Genomic DNA, 13,548 nt, shown 5'->3' with positions numbered 1-13,548 from the left:
GGAAAAAAATCATCATTTTAGCATGTACTCTTCCATTGGGGGGGGGGTGTTAGCAAAAAGAGTATGGTTTGTACTCTTGTGGAAATGATGAAAATAATGGATGACCCCCTAAAATGATTTCAATTCACCTGTTATAACTGATAAGAGTGTTACAAAGCTCTCAGCACACTGTGGCACTTTTAAATCATCAACATCACTTATGTCTCTGTATTGACAACTCCATGCCCCATTGTCACTCAGCAAGTTGTCTATCTTCTCAAGAGCAACTGCAAATATAAAAAGGTAGGCAAGTCATGACCAAATTTTAAGAAACTTTGAGAATGAATTGAGTAAATAAAGTGGTATATAAGAAACACCAAAATGCTACAATGTTAACTGGATGCCACATGCTTGATATGCAACTGTACGCATATTATTATTATTGTTATTGTCAACTCACCATGCAAACCTCTAAGACATATTTCTAATGTTGTTAATGTTCTTTTAAGTGCCACTGTCTATTAATAATAAAACAGAACTTGAAATATACCATCTAGCATCCTATTCTCAGGCACAGTGACTCTTGACGAAAAGAAAAAGTATTTAATATTGATATTGGTAGGTGTATGTACTTATACCTATAAAGGTTATTATCCAAGACAAACCTAGTGTTCTGGGTTTCTAATAATAAGCCCAAAACTGTTGTGATTGTAATTCAGTTACTGTGAAATTGCCCTAATACTTAATAAATACTTACAATTCCTTTCAATTGCAAGCCATCGTTGAAAGCAGTCATTTTGAGTAAGAACATGAATACAGTTTGGCTGCCAAGCTGGATATCCGTGATTAAAACGAAGTTCAGCTTCAAATGACAGAAGTTCATCAATAAAATGAGATAACAGGTGGTCATCATATATGAGTTCAGGAATATCATGTTCCGCTTTGGCTACAACTGCTTGAATTAGTCCACGACAGAACTCAATCTAAAGAGCAAGCATGTTGAAATTTACACTCAGTTAAATTATTGAGGAGATAGACAACTTGTACAGCACAACAGAGGTGAACACAACTCAGCCATCAAATGCAAGCATTAGAAGTTTTTATCAAAACATAATGTTTCATAATTATGAAGGTAAACAAATAAATATAACAATCAATATGGTTGACAAATACGCACCTTAGCAGATATGTGAGCAATTTGTTCCCTATTTAATATTGGCTGAATCTGAGTATCAAGAAAATCACCATGATCACGTATCCAGCTCAGTACTTGTGTAAAATAGAATTCAGGCTAAAAAGAAATATAGGTGATGTCATAAAGCAGGGGAAGGTTCTGGATTAACTTCCCAGTAAACATTCAATACCTCGACTTCCAGGTTGAGAGCCCCACCACAACCACTTCCATTTGAGGGTACAGTATATGGATTTAATACACCCAGGATTATATCTTGGTACCTGGTACAATAATAATATTAGTAGTGCTACACAACTAGGAATACTACCAAGGAGTGGAGGAGAAATAAAAACATGAATGGACTTTAACCTTTACTATATCTGTTATCATCACTGTAAACATCATTCATCATTACAATCATTATTAACCATATTTTTTATAATCAAGTTATTTTGTAATGGCAACTAACCTTTTCTGGATTATTTGTTTGTTTCTTTCCATAAAAATGAAATCGGAATCTCTTCTTGAGAGGTTTGAGAAGCAATTGGATGGGAAGAATAATTGTTTTGTGTCCAGCTGGAGACTCAGAATTAATCAACTCAATCTCAAGTTCTTCACTGTAACATATTAAGGAAAATACACAAATGTATCATATTTGCTATGTTGGACAATACCAAATGATAAAAGGCTAAAAACTTAATATCATGCTTTATTATTGTACAAATAAAGGATACGGTAATTGCAACTTTAAAAGCTGTGTACATAATGTGTCCAATTTGCTTTGCAGATCTTCTTTGGCTGCTGTACTCGGTGGAAGTGATGTTACCTTGGAAACAATAGGCAACCCCATAGCCGTCAAAACATCTTCAAATTCACTGACAAAATAAAAATATAATTTAGATGTAAGAGAAGGATGCAATGATGAAATATTGCGTTCTGATCGGAAAAAGGATTCGTTGAGTATAAATTTTATTTTATTTATTTATTTTTTATTTATATTTATTTTTATTTTTATTTTATATATTTATTTTTTATGAAGTGGACCTATTAGTATTACTATTGTTACTCCATTATTAGTTACTTTCAAGGTATAAAATAATAAGCAATAACAAATTACTGATAGTCCATACAAACTATGAGATGAAAATGACGTTGTGCAGTATGTTTTTTTTATTTTATTTAAAAAAAATTAAAATTTAAAAAAAATTCATAATAACTCAACGTGTTATGAGTAAACTTATATCGCATTAGCGTACAATGATGAAAAGTAATATATTTTTATATAAAAATGGAAAAGGGAGGAAAAAAAATTAAGGGATATACTGGTCAAATAAAATCTATATTAGTAATGCCTAAACTTTGAAATCATGTTAATATCAGAGAATTATGCTTAAATTTATTTTTTAAATTTTCATATAACATACATTGATCAACTTAATTTGCATATCTTATTGTATATAAGTATCAAGAGAAGTTTAAAAAATAAGAAAATCAAGAAAAAAGGTGAAATATCAAAAAGGCTGTAATGCAGAATGTCTGTAATTCAAATAACTTGATGTATTGATGAATAAAAGTGGTGGTTGTTATACCACAAAAGAGAAAAAAAAAGTTTAGTTCCAAAATCAGGCCAATTTTAAGGGATATACTGGTCAAATAAAATCTATAATAATAATGGTTACAATTGGTTAATGCCTAAACTTTGAAATCATGTTAATATCATAGAATTATGCTTAAATTTATTTTTTAAATTTTCATATAACATACATTGATCGACTTATTTGCATATTTTATTGTATATATAAGTATCAAGAGAAGTTTAAAAAATAAGAAAATCAAGAAAAAAGGTGAAAAAGACTGTAACGCAGAATGTCTGTAATTCAAATAACTTGATGTATTGATGAATAAAAGTGGTGGTTGTTATACCACAAAAGATAAAAAAAAAAGTTTAATCCCAAAATCAGGCCAATTTGTATTTTGTTTAGTTCTTTTTTTCTTCTTTTTTGTGGGGTGGTGGGAGTGGCGGCAGTATGGGGTTATATATAACAAAATTTTGCCAGAAAGAAAGAAAGAAACTGCTAAGAAACAGATATAATATATTTATACATTGAGCTACCCAGTATACCAGAGTCAGCTACTCATCATCTGTCCACACCAAGGACTGTATGGATACAGTAATGCATATCAATGGATATATAATGGATGGATCAACAAGTGCATGGATGGATACAGTAATGCATATCAATGGATATATAATGGATGGATCAACAAGTGCATGGATGGATACAGTAATGCATATCAATGGATATATAATGGATGGATCAACAAGTGCATGGATGAATTGCACAGGTGTAAGAATATATTGATGGGTGACGGTATGCATTAAAACACTTACCTTGAAAGCTTTTCTTTCAATATATTGAACCAAAAAAATATTGTAGAATGAATAAATTGTGTTAGATTGTAGCACTTTGAGTTTTGCAATATTTTGCTAATTTCAACCAAGGTCACAAAATGATTGACAGCACTTGGCATGGCACCTGCAGTTATTGACTGTTGAACTTTGGCACTGTGAAACTGGAATGGAGTTGTATTCACCAACAATGCTCCTTGAATCTCAGAACTAAGATAAAAAAGAATTATAAAGTTTATAATCAAAATAATTGACTACTATTGAATCAAATTAATAATGCATATGGCTCCATCACGCAGTGGTGGGTCGAATCAGAAGAGGTACAGGGAGGGACCTTTAGAGGTGAGTAGGTAGACCACTTCAGCACCACCATGATTGGGGCTGAAGGATGAAATTATATTTTGGCTGAATGGCTGGAAACGGTACTCTCAATCCTAATATCCTTGAATATATATAGTTTTCATTTTTTCTCAATTTCTAGAATTTGGGGGAAGGAATCCACCTATATCATATATTAACTAACCTTAAATTATTAACAAGAGCCAACCACTTCATATATTGCATACATTTCTCTAGATCTTTCACTTTCTTCAGCATACTTGTCAGAGTATCCATCAATGGCAAACATTTTTCTAAATGGCTCACAACATCTTCCTTAACTTGCAAATGCTGTTGTGCCAACACTTCAACATGTTCCTTGGCTATACTTGCATCTTGCAACACTTTTTGGATTTTGGAAGGTGTCTCTTGATTTGCAGATGATACCTTGAAAAAATATAAAAAACATTCAATTGCAATCTTAAGTTAGCATTGGTAAGATCTGGAGACATCTGGAACCCCACTCACAATATAATAATTTAAAACTCAAAAGATTTGCAAGCTTGAACATTACTCAGAGAATATGTAAGAAAAATGAAATAGGAAGAAAACAAAACATACTGAAAAATAAAATCAATAAGCCACATCAGCTTATATACAACCATTAGTACATGTATGTTTAATGATACAGGTGTTTATCATTTATCCAGTATAAGCCAGGGTCCACATTTTTCGCGCCACACCTTTAGGCTGATACGATCAAGAGGAAACAGTCATTAAGAAACTGTAGGTTGCGGTAGCTTTTACTACGAAGGAATGGGAATTCCAAACTAATGAATGCGCACACACAGTTACCTAAGAACGTCCGTGAAATATGTATAAAAACACAGTGAGCATGCGCTTGGAAATGCTAGAGAGCCAGTGAGCATGTGCAATGAGTAAGTGACTTTGTCGAGCCATGTCGAGCATGCACAGTTACCAAAAAGATGTCTCAGGAACCAAACAGTGTCTGCGAAGAGGGTATGAAATAGAAATGGTAAAATTCAAACTTTTATTATGCAATTAAGCATAAACGTTTCAAGCTGAAACGCAATCATGCATGGTTACGAACATTTTAAATAATGAGAATTCAAGTCGAAAAATATTTGCTTTTGAAGGCCTAAAGTGGATTAAATTGGATTTAATCCTCAGGGAGAATTGAAAAAAATTATCGCAAACAACAGTTTATTTGGCTCTATCATCATACGTATGCATGCATTGACAATCCAATAAAAAATAACCACAGAAACTGACGACACAACCTAGGCTAGGTCTCTAGCCAAGTAGTATGGGCAAGCCTAGGCTAAGTCGCATTGTTTCGAAAGGTACGGTGCTTTACGCTGAAGAAGGATAGTGTACATGCTCTTTGTCGTATGCATCCATTATTGACAATCCAAAAAAAATAGCCACGAAGAAACTCAGAGCAGTAGGTCTAGCTAGGTGGGAAGGGGCCCCCTAACTCAGAGCAGTAGGTCTAGCTAGGTGGGAAGGGGCCCCCTAGCCAGTCTAAAGCTGAAGCATAAAAATTGGCTATCATGGATTATCTAGAACTCGTCCAACCAGGATAATAAAAATAATAAAATATATTTTTAATATTGAATACAAATAAATAATATAAAATATTAAAAAATAATATCATCATTAATAATAATAACAACAATTTTTCCTATAGGACTTTTGATAAGGGTCATATTCTCAAGTTAATAATTTGTATGTTACTGCAAAATGAGTAATTTAATTACAAAAATAATTTTATGATTTTTTAGTCATTTTCAAGGGAGATCATCCTATTTTTATACCTTCCTGTATGAATATAGGCCTCTGCCTCTCTCCCAGCTGAGAAGCCTAAAAGAGCTTTAGTCTTACTCATAATACTAACCACTGAATACTTTGGTTCCTTTTGGATACTTGTTATTATATTCACCTTCTGAAGCAACATGAAAAAGGAAATCATAAAACGAATCTGCAATTGGTCTGATGGCTACCAGAGAGACTTTGCAAAGAACAGTGCTAACTATATCATAACTCTCCTCACAGAGTCTGATATATAGGCCTATCATTATACAGCTCATCTGTGTGACTTGGTTCTACACTGCCAAGCTCAGTAGACTCTTCTCTGAGAATAATTGAGCAAAAGCTAGCACAGACCAACCATCATGATGGGGAATTACAATATAAAATACATTTAATTGAAGGCATGGCAGTTATATATAACAATTCAAGTTTCGCTGCTAATTCAAAATACTGTACTTGCATTAATGTATAATTTATTTTAAAATTATTTAATGAATTATATTATTCCAATACATTTGTAAATTATAGCTGTATTATTTAGCTGTAAGACTAAAATCAAATCTGTAGTCCCTACAGAAGCAAAGTTGTGCAAGTTTAACAGCTAATTTGCATAACCCACAGCCAGATGTGCTGCACAGTCGATCTGGGGTGCCTGGCAAGATTAAGGCACTCGAAGGCTAGAGCTACACTAAGAAGCATGTACTGCTATTGAATGCCAGTCAATTAGAGCCAATGCCAGTTCGAGAGGATGCCAGTTCGAGCGAATGCATTTAGTGCGAACTATAACAAGGGCAACTTTATTGGAGGGGTAGGGGATGGGATTATACCCGGGGATTCCCTGTGATTCAATGGCCTATCCAAAACTAGACCTAGGCCCTATATCCCGGTGAAAAAAATCAGACATTACTCGAGCATCAAAGGGAAGGGAACAAATTATAGTTAGTGGGCATAGGCACCTAGGCTTTAGTCTTTACCTCAATCTAAGCCAGCCTTTGCCTAAACCTTCTTTCTTGATGTCGTAGGTTAGTTTTTGCTCAACAACAACCAATCCAACCAAACACACCCATCACAAGGAAGACCACCCACTTGTAATGCATGATGTAACAAGTTATTTTCTGCAGTGATAGTCTCTCTGGAACATGTTAGTCTTCATGCTGTGAATCAATGATCCGGTCAACCCACTGGGCGGGTCTCTTTAGGGACGGACTATAGTGCTGTCTATTTTTAGCCGCAGCTGTGGAACACACAAGTCTTCATGCTGTGAATTAACTATCCGATCAGCCCACTAGGCGGGTCTCTTTAGGGACGGACTGCGGTGTTGTCCTTTTTAAGCCGCAGTTAGTATTTTTAGCGACGGTAAACAATAAGTTTAAAGAATGGGCTTTGCATTTTCAACTTTACGGTGATCCCAATGTCTGATCTAATCAATTGGAAGAGTTTGAAGTCTGCCGAATTCAAAACCAATTCCTTTATATTTTGTGAGCATTTGTTCTTTGCAAAGTTGTTTTTATGCAGTTACAGATAAAATAAATGATGCGACAAAACAAAATAAATAAATATATATTTGAAAAAAACTTCCTGCATCAATATTTCCAAAATTTTTGATGTGGGCAAAGTTATAATAATATATTTTTCTATTTGCCCTAAATTTCTGAAATGTTTTTGGTACTTTTGATAATTATTCCATGTTCGGATTACAGTCTTAGCAGATCTGACTACCAGATGGCTGCTAACAAGAACTTAGGCCTATATTTTAAAATTACTGAATTGCGCACTTTTCATTTTGAATTTACGGTTTTTGTCTCTAGTTGGGGCTTTGTATTTAAAAAAACAAATTACTTTGTAATTGAATTACGTTGTGATTGTATTTATAGGCCCTAAATTTACAATTTAAATTTGTAAATGGGAGTAACTGTAATTGATATTCACCATAGAAATTTAAATTATATTTACATAATCTAGGTGTCGCTGAAGGTGCACAAACCATTTGTGACTAGACTATCAACAGTATAGTAATAATGACATCATATCAATTTTTTGGAAAGAATAACAATTACGAATGACTAAGATAAAATAAATCATTATTTTTATGAACGTAATTATGTTTAATTTTAAATTGTTAACCTAAAACCAATTAAATACGACTTCCCCACTATTTCAGCGAGTGGAAAGAATAACAATTACGAATGACTAAGATAAAATAAATCATTATTTTTATGAACGTAGTTATGTTTGATTTTAAATTGTTAGCCTAAAATCAATTAAATACGAATTCTATACATAGGCAGGCTTCTCCCCCGGAACCCACCAGGGCTTTCCCCTTGCTCCCAGGCAAAGCTTGAGCCTTGGTTGAATGCAAATTGTTAGCTCAAAATAGGAAATTTTTAAGTAATTAATACATAAAAATCGGACAAGGCTTTTGTTTGCATAAGTGGATCTCTTTCCACTCAAACTAGCATTAGCTCAAAGTAAATCCGCTCGAACTGGCATATTCGCTTGAAGTAGCATAGGCTTGACTCGTGTCCCTGCTACCTATGGACTGTACAAGGTACAATAAACGGTGTAGCTTCCTCAAGGTTTGTGGTAATTAATGCTACGCGGGAGCCACATGACATAAAGTTAAAGTCCTCTATTATATTTAATGCCGTGGCTAGAGATACAGTACCATATTCCTACTTCAAATTGCTAAAAGTACGGTAAATGGCATTACGTCACCATCACCCAATGAAGAGCCAGAATGTGCATGACATAATCTTTCAAGACTGTCATTGGAGATCACTGACGATGAGCGGTGAAACGCGAACGATGTATTGGGTACTTATTATTATGTCATCGATAAATAGGTGTGTGGTTCCATTCAGTAAGAGTCATGCCATATCTGCCATTATCAAACAAGGACTGAATCCTGTACCAAACTCTTGACATATGCCACTAGGACTTGCTTAGATTCTTCGCTTGGTGGCAGCCCTGCTGTAGTGACAGATTGATCTGGGTGGCAAGAGTCATAAACTAATTCCTCCACAGTCAAGTTCTCAACCCCCAAAATATCGTTCTAAGTTTTAGTCCAAGAAGCCTAGGTTATAATATATTCAAAATTACCACGCTTTACAATCCGACCAACATATTCATAAACTTCGAATGCAACCGATACCTCCTTGATTTACCCAACTTAACATAGACTTCGTCACTGTTGTGGTACTTTTCCAAATCGAAACGTCGTTTGTTTGGCCAGAATTTAGATCGAGAGAATGAGTTTCCACAATCATGATTATTAGTGTCAAATATGGAAATGCTAGATAAAAATCTACACGAAAGATAATATCTCTGCTCAAAAGTGTAGTCACAGTCGCATTCGATGTACAAATATGAATAGCTGTCGATATGTATAACTGTCAATAGATAAGCAAATAAGCTTTAAGTGAGCTAGGCTCAGTTCAAGAGAAATGAGTGACCAGTCATAAGGCCACTTGGTGTTATAATGATATGCTTCAGTAGTGGTCACTTAACATCAATAAGCCTAGCTTTTAAGGGCACATAGAAAAAAATGTTAGATTATCAGTCTTTTTTAAAAAGAAATTGATGAGGGAGGGCGCTTTTAAAAAAAAATCAGAACAATAGATTATTTCACTTTTGTTTTTATCGATGAGGGAGGGAGTGTTTATATTTGGTCTGCAATAGTAAATATTGTATAAAAACTGGTTCAATTTTATAGTTTTTTAAAGAAAATGTATTTGAAGTCACAAAATTGCATTGTTATTTTAATGCTGTTGAAATAATTGATGCGGCAAAAAAATTTTTTTTCTTTTATTCCTGCATCAATATTTTCCGAATTTTTGATGCGGGCGGGAGTGATAATCTAATAAATTTTTCTATTTGCCCTAAAAGGCAGATTGATAGGAGACTTGACGAAATATGCGATCAAAAATATGATAATCTGTTTCGCCAAATACTTCTAGATATCAGGAGTCAAAATTACGGGTTTAGATATAAAATAACGAGACAATTTTCAGAGTAAATTTGTACAACAGTTCTTCCTACAAACGCCCTCTATCTTACATGATAAGAGCGAAAATTACCAACCATTATGGAACGCCGTTACTGCCTTTGGTGGCTCTTTTCTGTTCGGCGCATTTGCTATTCGGCCCTTTTAACATTACGTTCGGTGCTTTTGCATTACGTTCGATGCTTTTACATTACGTTCGGTGCTTATTACATTACGTTCGATGCTTTTTACATTACGTTCGGTGCTTTTAACATTACGTTCGGTGCTTTTACATTATGTTCGGTGCTTTTTACCTTACGTTCGGTGCTTTTAACATTACGTTCGGTACTTTTAACATTACGTTCGGTGCTTTTAACATTACGTTCGGTGCTTTTAACATTACGTTCGGTGCTTTTGCCGCACTTCGGCTCTTTTGTCATTTGATGCTTTTACCTTTCGGACCTTTTATCATTACGTACGGTTCTTTTATCATTCGGTGCTTTCATGAACTTTGACATCAGGTCAAGTGGAAAAAAATCAACGGCTGTGAGAATGAGCCTAGTGGAAAATCGCGCGTAACAAAGCATATTCGATATGTGATTATCTTAGTGATAAAATTAATAACTAACGAAAACAAAAATGTCTCGATCAATCAAAACAGTATTAGAAGACCTGGATCTACATTTTCTTGTCCCTAAGTTTGAAAGGGAAAGTGTACATTCTAGTTTTATTCCACATAATTTTGGTGGTATTTTAGGGCAAATAGAAATATAAGATTATCACTATATACCTAGTATTGAAAACAAAAATAACTCGGGGAGGACTCTTCTTTATTCCGGATATGAAGAAGCAGGCTTATTCAAATAAAAGAAACGTAATTAATTAATTAATTAATTAATTAATTAATTAATTAATTACCGGTAACCAAACGATTCCTAACAAGTCCGATCCCATTTTTGGCTTACATAATAAATAAAAGTTAAACTCAAAATTCCCCTTTACAGTTGATTGATTTATTTTCCCCTCCCTTTACTGTCCGGTCGTTTTACAAATGCTCCCTCCGTGGTTATCTCGTATTTTGATATTGGTATTTATTTTTTTGTCTTTTTATTTTGTCTACCTTTTTAATATTATATAATATATATTTTATTCTTACTTCTTAATTCATACGCAATTCAGCCTTTGTTGCTGCTATGTATGTTTTTGATGTTGAATTTTTAATAAATAATATACCTCAAATAAATAATAAAAACTTAGCATTTATACAGTATTACAACAAAGATACACATTTTCAGGGGTCCCAAGTTGGAAAAAGGCAATTCGTGAAGCAGGGGTGGAGCCAGTGCAGTGGGAGGGTACAGGGAGAACACCCATCTCTTAGGGAGAATATCCACAATTTCACATTTATAACTCCCAATCTACGGCCAATTTGTTTCCGTCTTGCGGGCATCTGATACCATTTTAATTATTATTTAGGGCCTCCCACATTGTATATTTGCCTTTACAGCATTATTATTATTATTATTATTATTATTATTATTATTATTATTATTATTATATATATATATATATATATTATATGAAGAATGCGTGCACACCTGTGTTTCAAAACATGAATATAATATAGCGTAACAGTAATGAAACTAAGAAGTTGACTTTAGAAACACTAAAATTTAAGATTCTGGATAATATAATATTAAAAAGGCAAATGGGAAAACCCAACAGCAAACGGCCATATAATGCAAAACAATTTAAAATTAAATCGGAACAGTTGACTTGGCAATTGTCTTTCCTCGCTTGTCAACGATCGACGGCACGAAGAAAGAGAGAAGGAGCACGCAAGTTCCACTAGGCTCGTTCCCATACCAGTTGATTATTTCCACTTGACCCCATGTCAAAGGTCATGAAAGCACCGAATGATAAAAGAACCGTACGTAATGATAAAAGGGCCGAAAGGTAAAACTAAAAAGCACCAAATGATAAAAGATCCGTAAGTGTGGCAAAAGCACCGAACGTAATGATAAAAGCACCGAATGTAATGTTAATAAAAGCACCGAATGTAATGTTAATAAAAGCACCGAACGTAAAGTAAAAAGCACCGAACGTAATGTAAAAAGCACCGAACGTAATGTAAAAGCACCGAACGTAATGTAAAAAGCACCGAACGTAATGTAAAAAGTACCGAACGTAATGTAAAAAGCACCGAACGTAATGTAAAAGCACCGAACGTAATGTAAAAAGCACCGAACGTAATGTAAAAAGCACCGAACGTAATGTAAAAGCACCGAACGTAATGTAAAAGCACCGAACGTAATGTTAAAAGGGCCGAATAGCAAATGCGCCGATCAGAAAAGAGCCACCAAAGGCAGTAACGGCGTTCCATAAACAATTCACTTAATTTAGGCCTAGGACCTAGTCTAGACTATAAACATACAGAAAATGCAGACTATAATTTATTAAATACATACTGTAGGCCTAGGCCTAAGCTAAGTAAGCCTAATGTTATTATTACTATTAGATCAATTTTAGTAGCTAGGGCCTAGTAGTAGGGACTTGGTAGGCTAGGCCTATACCTCCTTGGCTAGGCCTACCTCAACAATTAACAATTTACCGGTACTTGATTTACTTGATTGGGTGCAGGTCAACTCAGCCACAAGTCAACTCGGCCACAGTCAACTCGGCCACAAGTCAACTCGGCCACAAAAAGTTTGTCTACAGCCAACTCGGCCACAAGTCAACTCGACCACAAGTTACCCTATTTAATGTACGGTAAATCTGTTTTTGCATCCTTTTTCTTCAATATATGATGGAAATAAAGTACACAGTATATTTTAGTAAAACAGGACCACCACACTGTCAAAAGAAATTTGAATGCTATTGCCTATGAATTAAAAAGAGTTATTTATTAATGTGTTCGTCTTCTCTTTACTCACAACATTCTACTTCAACAATAATATTAAACAACAATTGACAATAACGACAATAAATTAGTAATATTTACTTTAATATATAATTAGTCATTATGAAGATAATAAAGGTGATAACAACAACAACATTAATAGTAATATTTATTTTAACAATACTAATAGTAACAATACTAGTATGGTAATAATAACGATATTTAAATATCAATTTTAATAACTAATTAGTGATATAACGATATTGAAGGTGATAATACTAATAATAGCAATTGAAATACAACAATAATAAATTAAAGATAATGTTTATTTTTATAATAATAGTAATACTAATTAGTAATAATAATAATAATGATACTTATAACACTAGGCCTACTTAGTAGTATACAGCGCAAATTTTACAACTGTTGAGTCAGAGAGGAAAACGAGAGGGATGCTGTTTCTGTCAGCCACCGAATCCGAAATCAGATACTATACAACCTAGGCCTAGAGGGTAGGCATACTACTACTACTACTACCAAGGGTCAGGTCCTATGGCCTAGGCCTCTTTCAAGTTCCTATGCCCCAGTTTAGGCTGCCTATCTAGGCCCAAGGCTAGCTTAGGCAAAGGCTAAAACCCAGGACATCCGACACGCTGTCGTCAGGGCCTGGCTAGGCTTAGGGCCTAGACTGCAGACATAACTCAGATTAATGTTAGGCCTAGTTATGATGCATTAAATATTAATACCTAACCTGGAATGCCAATGAAGAATGTTCTTCTTTTGCATATTTAAGAAGCTCGTGGGCTTTATCTAAAGACTTGATATCGTCTCCAAAGCAAGAATTAACAAATTCTGACACGTTAGTCTCGCTCTCCATTTTCCAATGTTGTGATGGATGATTGATTTTAATGTGCCCTTTGACCCTAATTCGGGGCCCAACTAACTTGGGGAAC

General features: G+C 34.3%; 1 protein-coding gene across 1 annotated transcript in view; it reads right to left on the bottom strand.

The window, feature by feature from the left end:
* LOC117118891 (RAD50-interacting protein 1-like) overlaps positions 1 to 13,496 on the bottom strand; it is a 20,050-nt gene extending 6,554 nt beyond the window's left edge. The window contains exons 1-8 of the mRNA XM_033263620.1: positions 13,347 to 13,496; positions 4,087 to 4,328; positions 3,546 to 3,773; positions 1,888 to 2,028; positions 1,623 to 1,770; positions 1,157 to 1,270; positions 737 to 962; positions 129 to 266 (exon numbers count right to left, since the gene is read on the bottom strand). Of these exons, the coding sequence (XP_033119511.1) occupies positions 129 to 266; positions 737 to 962; positions 1,157 to 1,270; positions 1,623 to 1,770; positions 1,888 to 2,028; positions 3,546 to 3,773; positions 4,087 to 4,328; positions 13,347 to 13,472 (1,363 nt within the window). The 5' untranslated portion in view covers positions 13,473 to 13,496. The remainder of the gene's footprint in view (positions 1 to 128; positions 267 to 736; positions 963 to 1,156; positions 1,271 to 1,622; positions 1,771 to 1,887; positions 2,029 to 3,545; positions 3,774 to 4,086; positions 4,329 to 13,346) is intronic.
* Positions 13,497 to 13,548: the final 52 nt, after the last annotated feature.

The sequence above is a fragment of the Anneissia japonica genome, unplaced genomic scaffold, assembly GCF_011630105.1.
Source record: "Anneissia japonica isolate Jap-2015-1 unplaced genomic scaffold, ASM1163010v1 scaffold2212_len44148_cov183, whole genome shotgun sequence".
In the NCBI taxonomy this organism is placed as follows: Eukaryota; Metazoa; Echinodermata; class Crinoidea; order Comatulida; family Comatulidae; genus Anneissia; species Anneissia japonica.
This window is presented reverse-complemented; position numbering and strand designations above follow the sequence as displayed.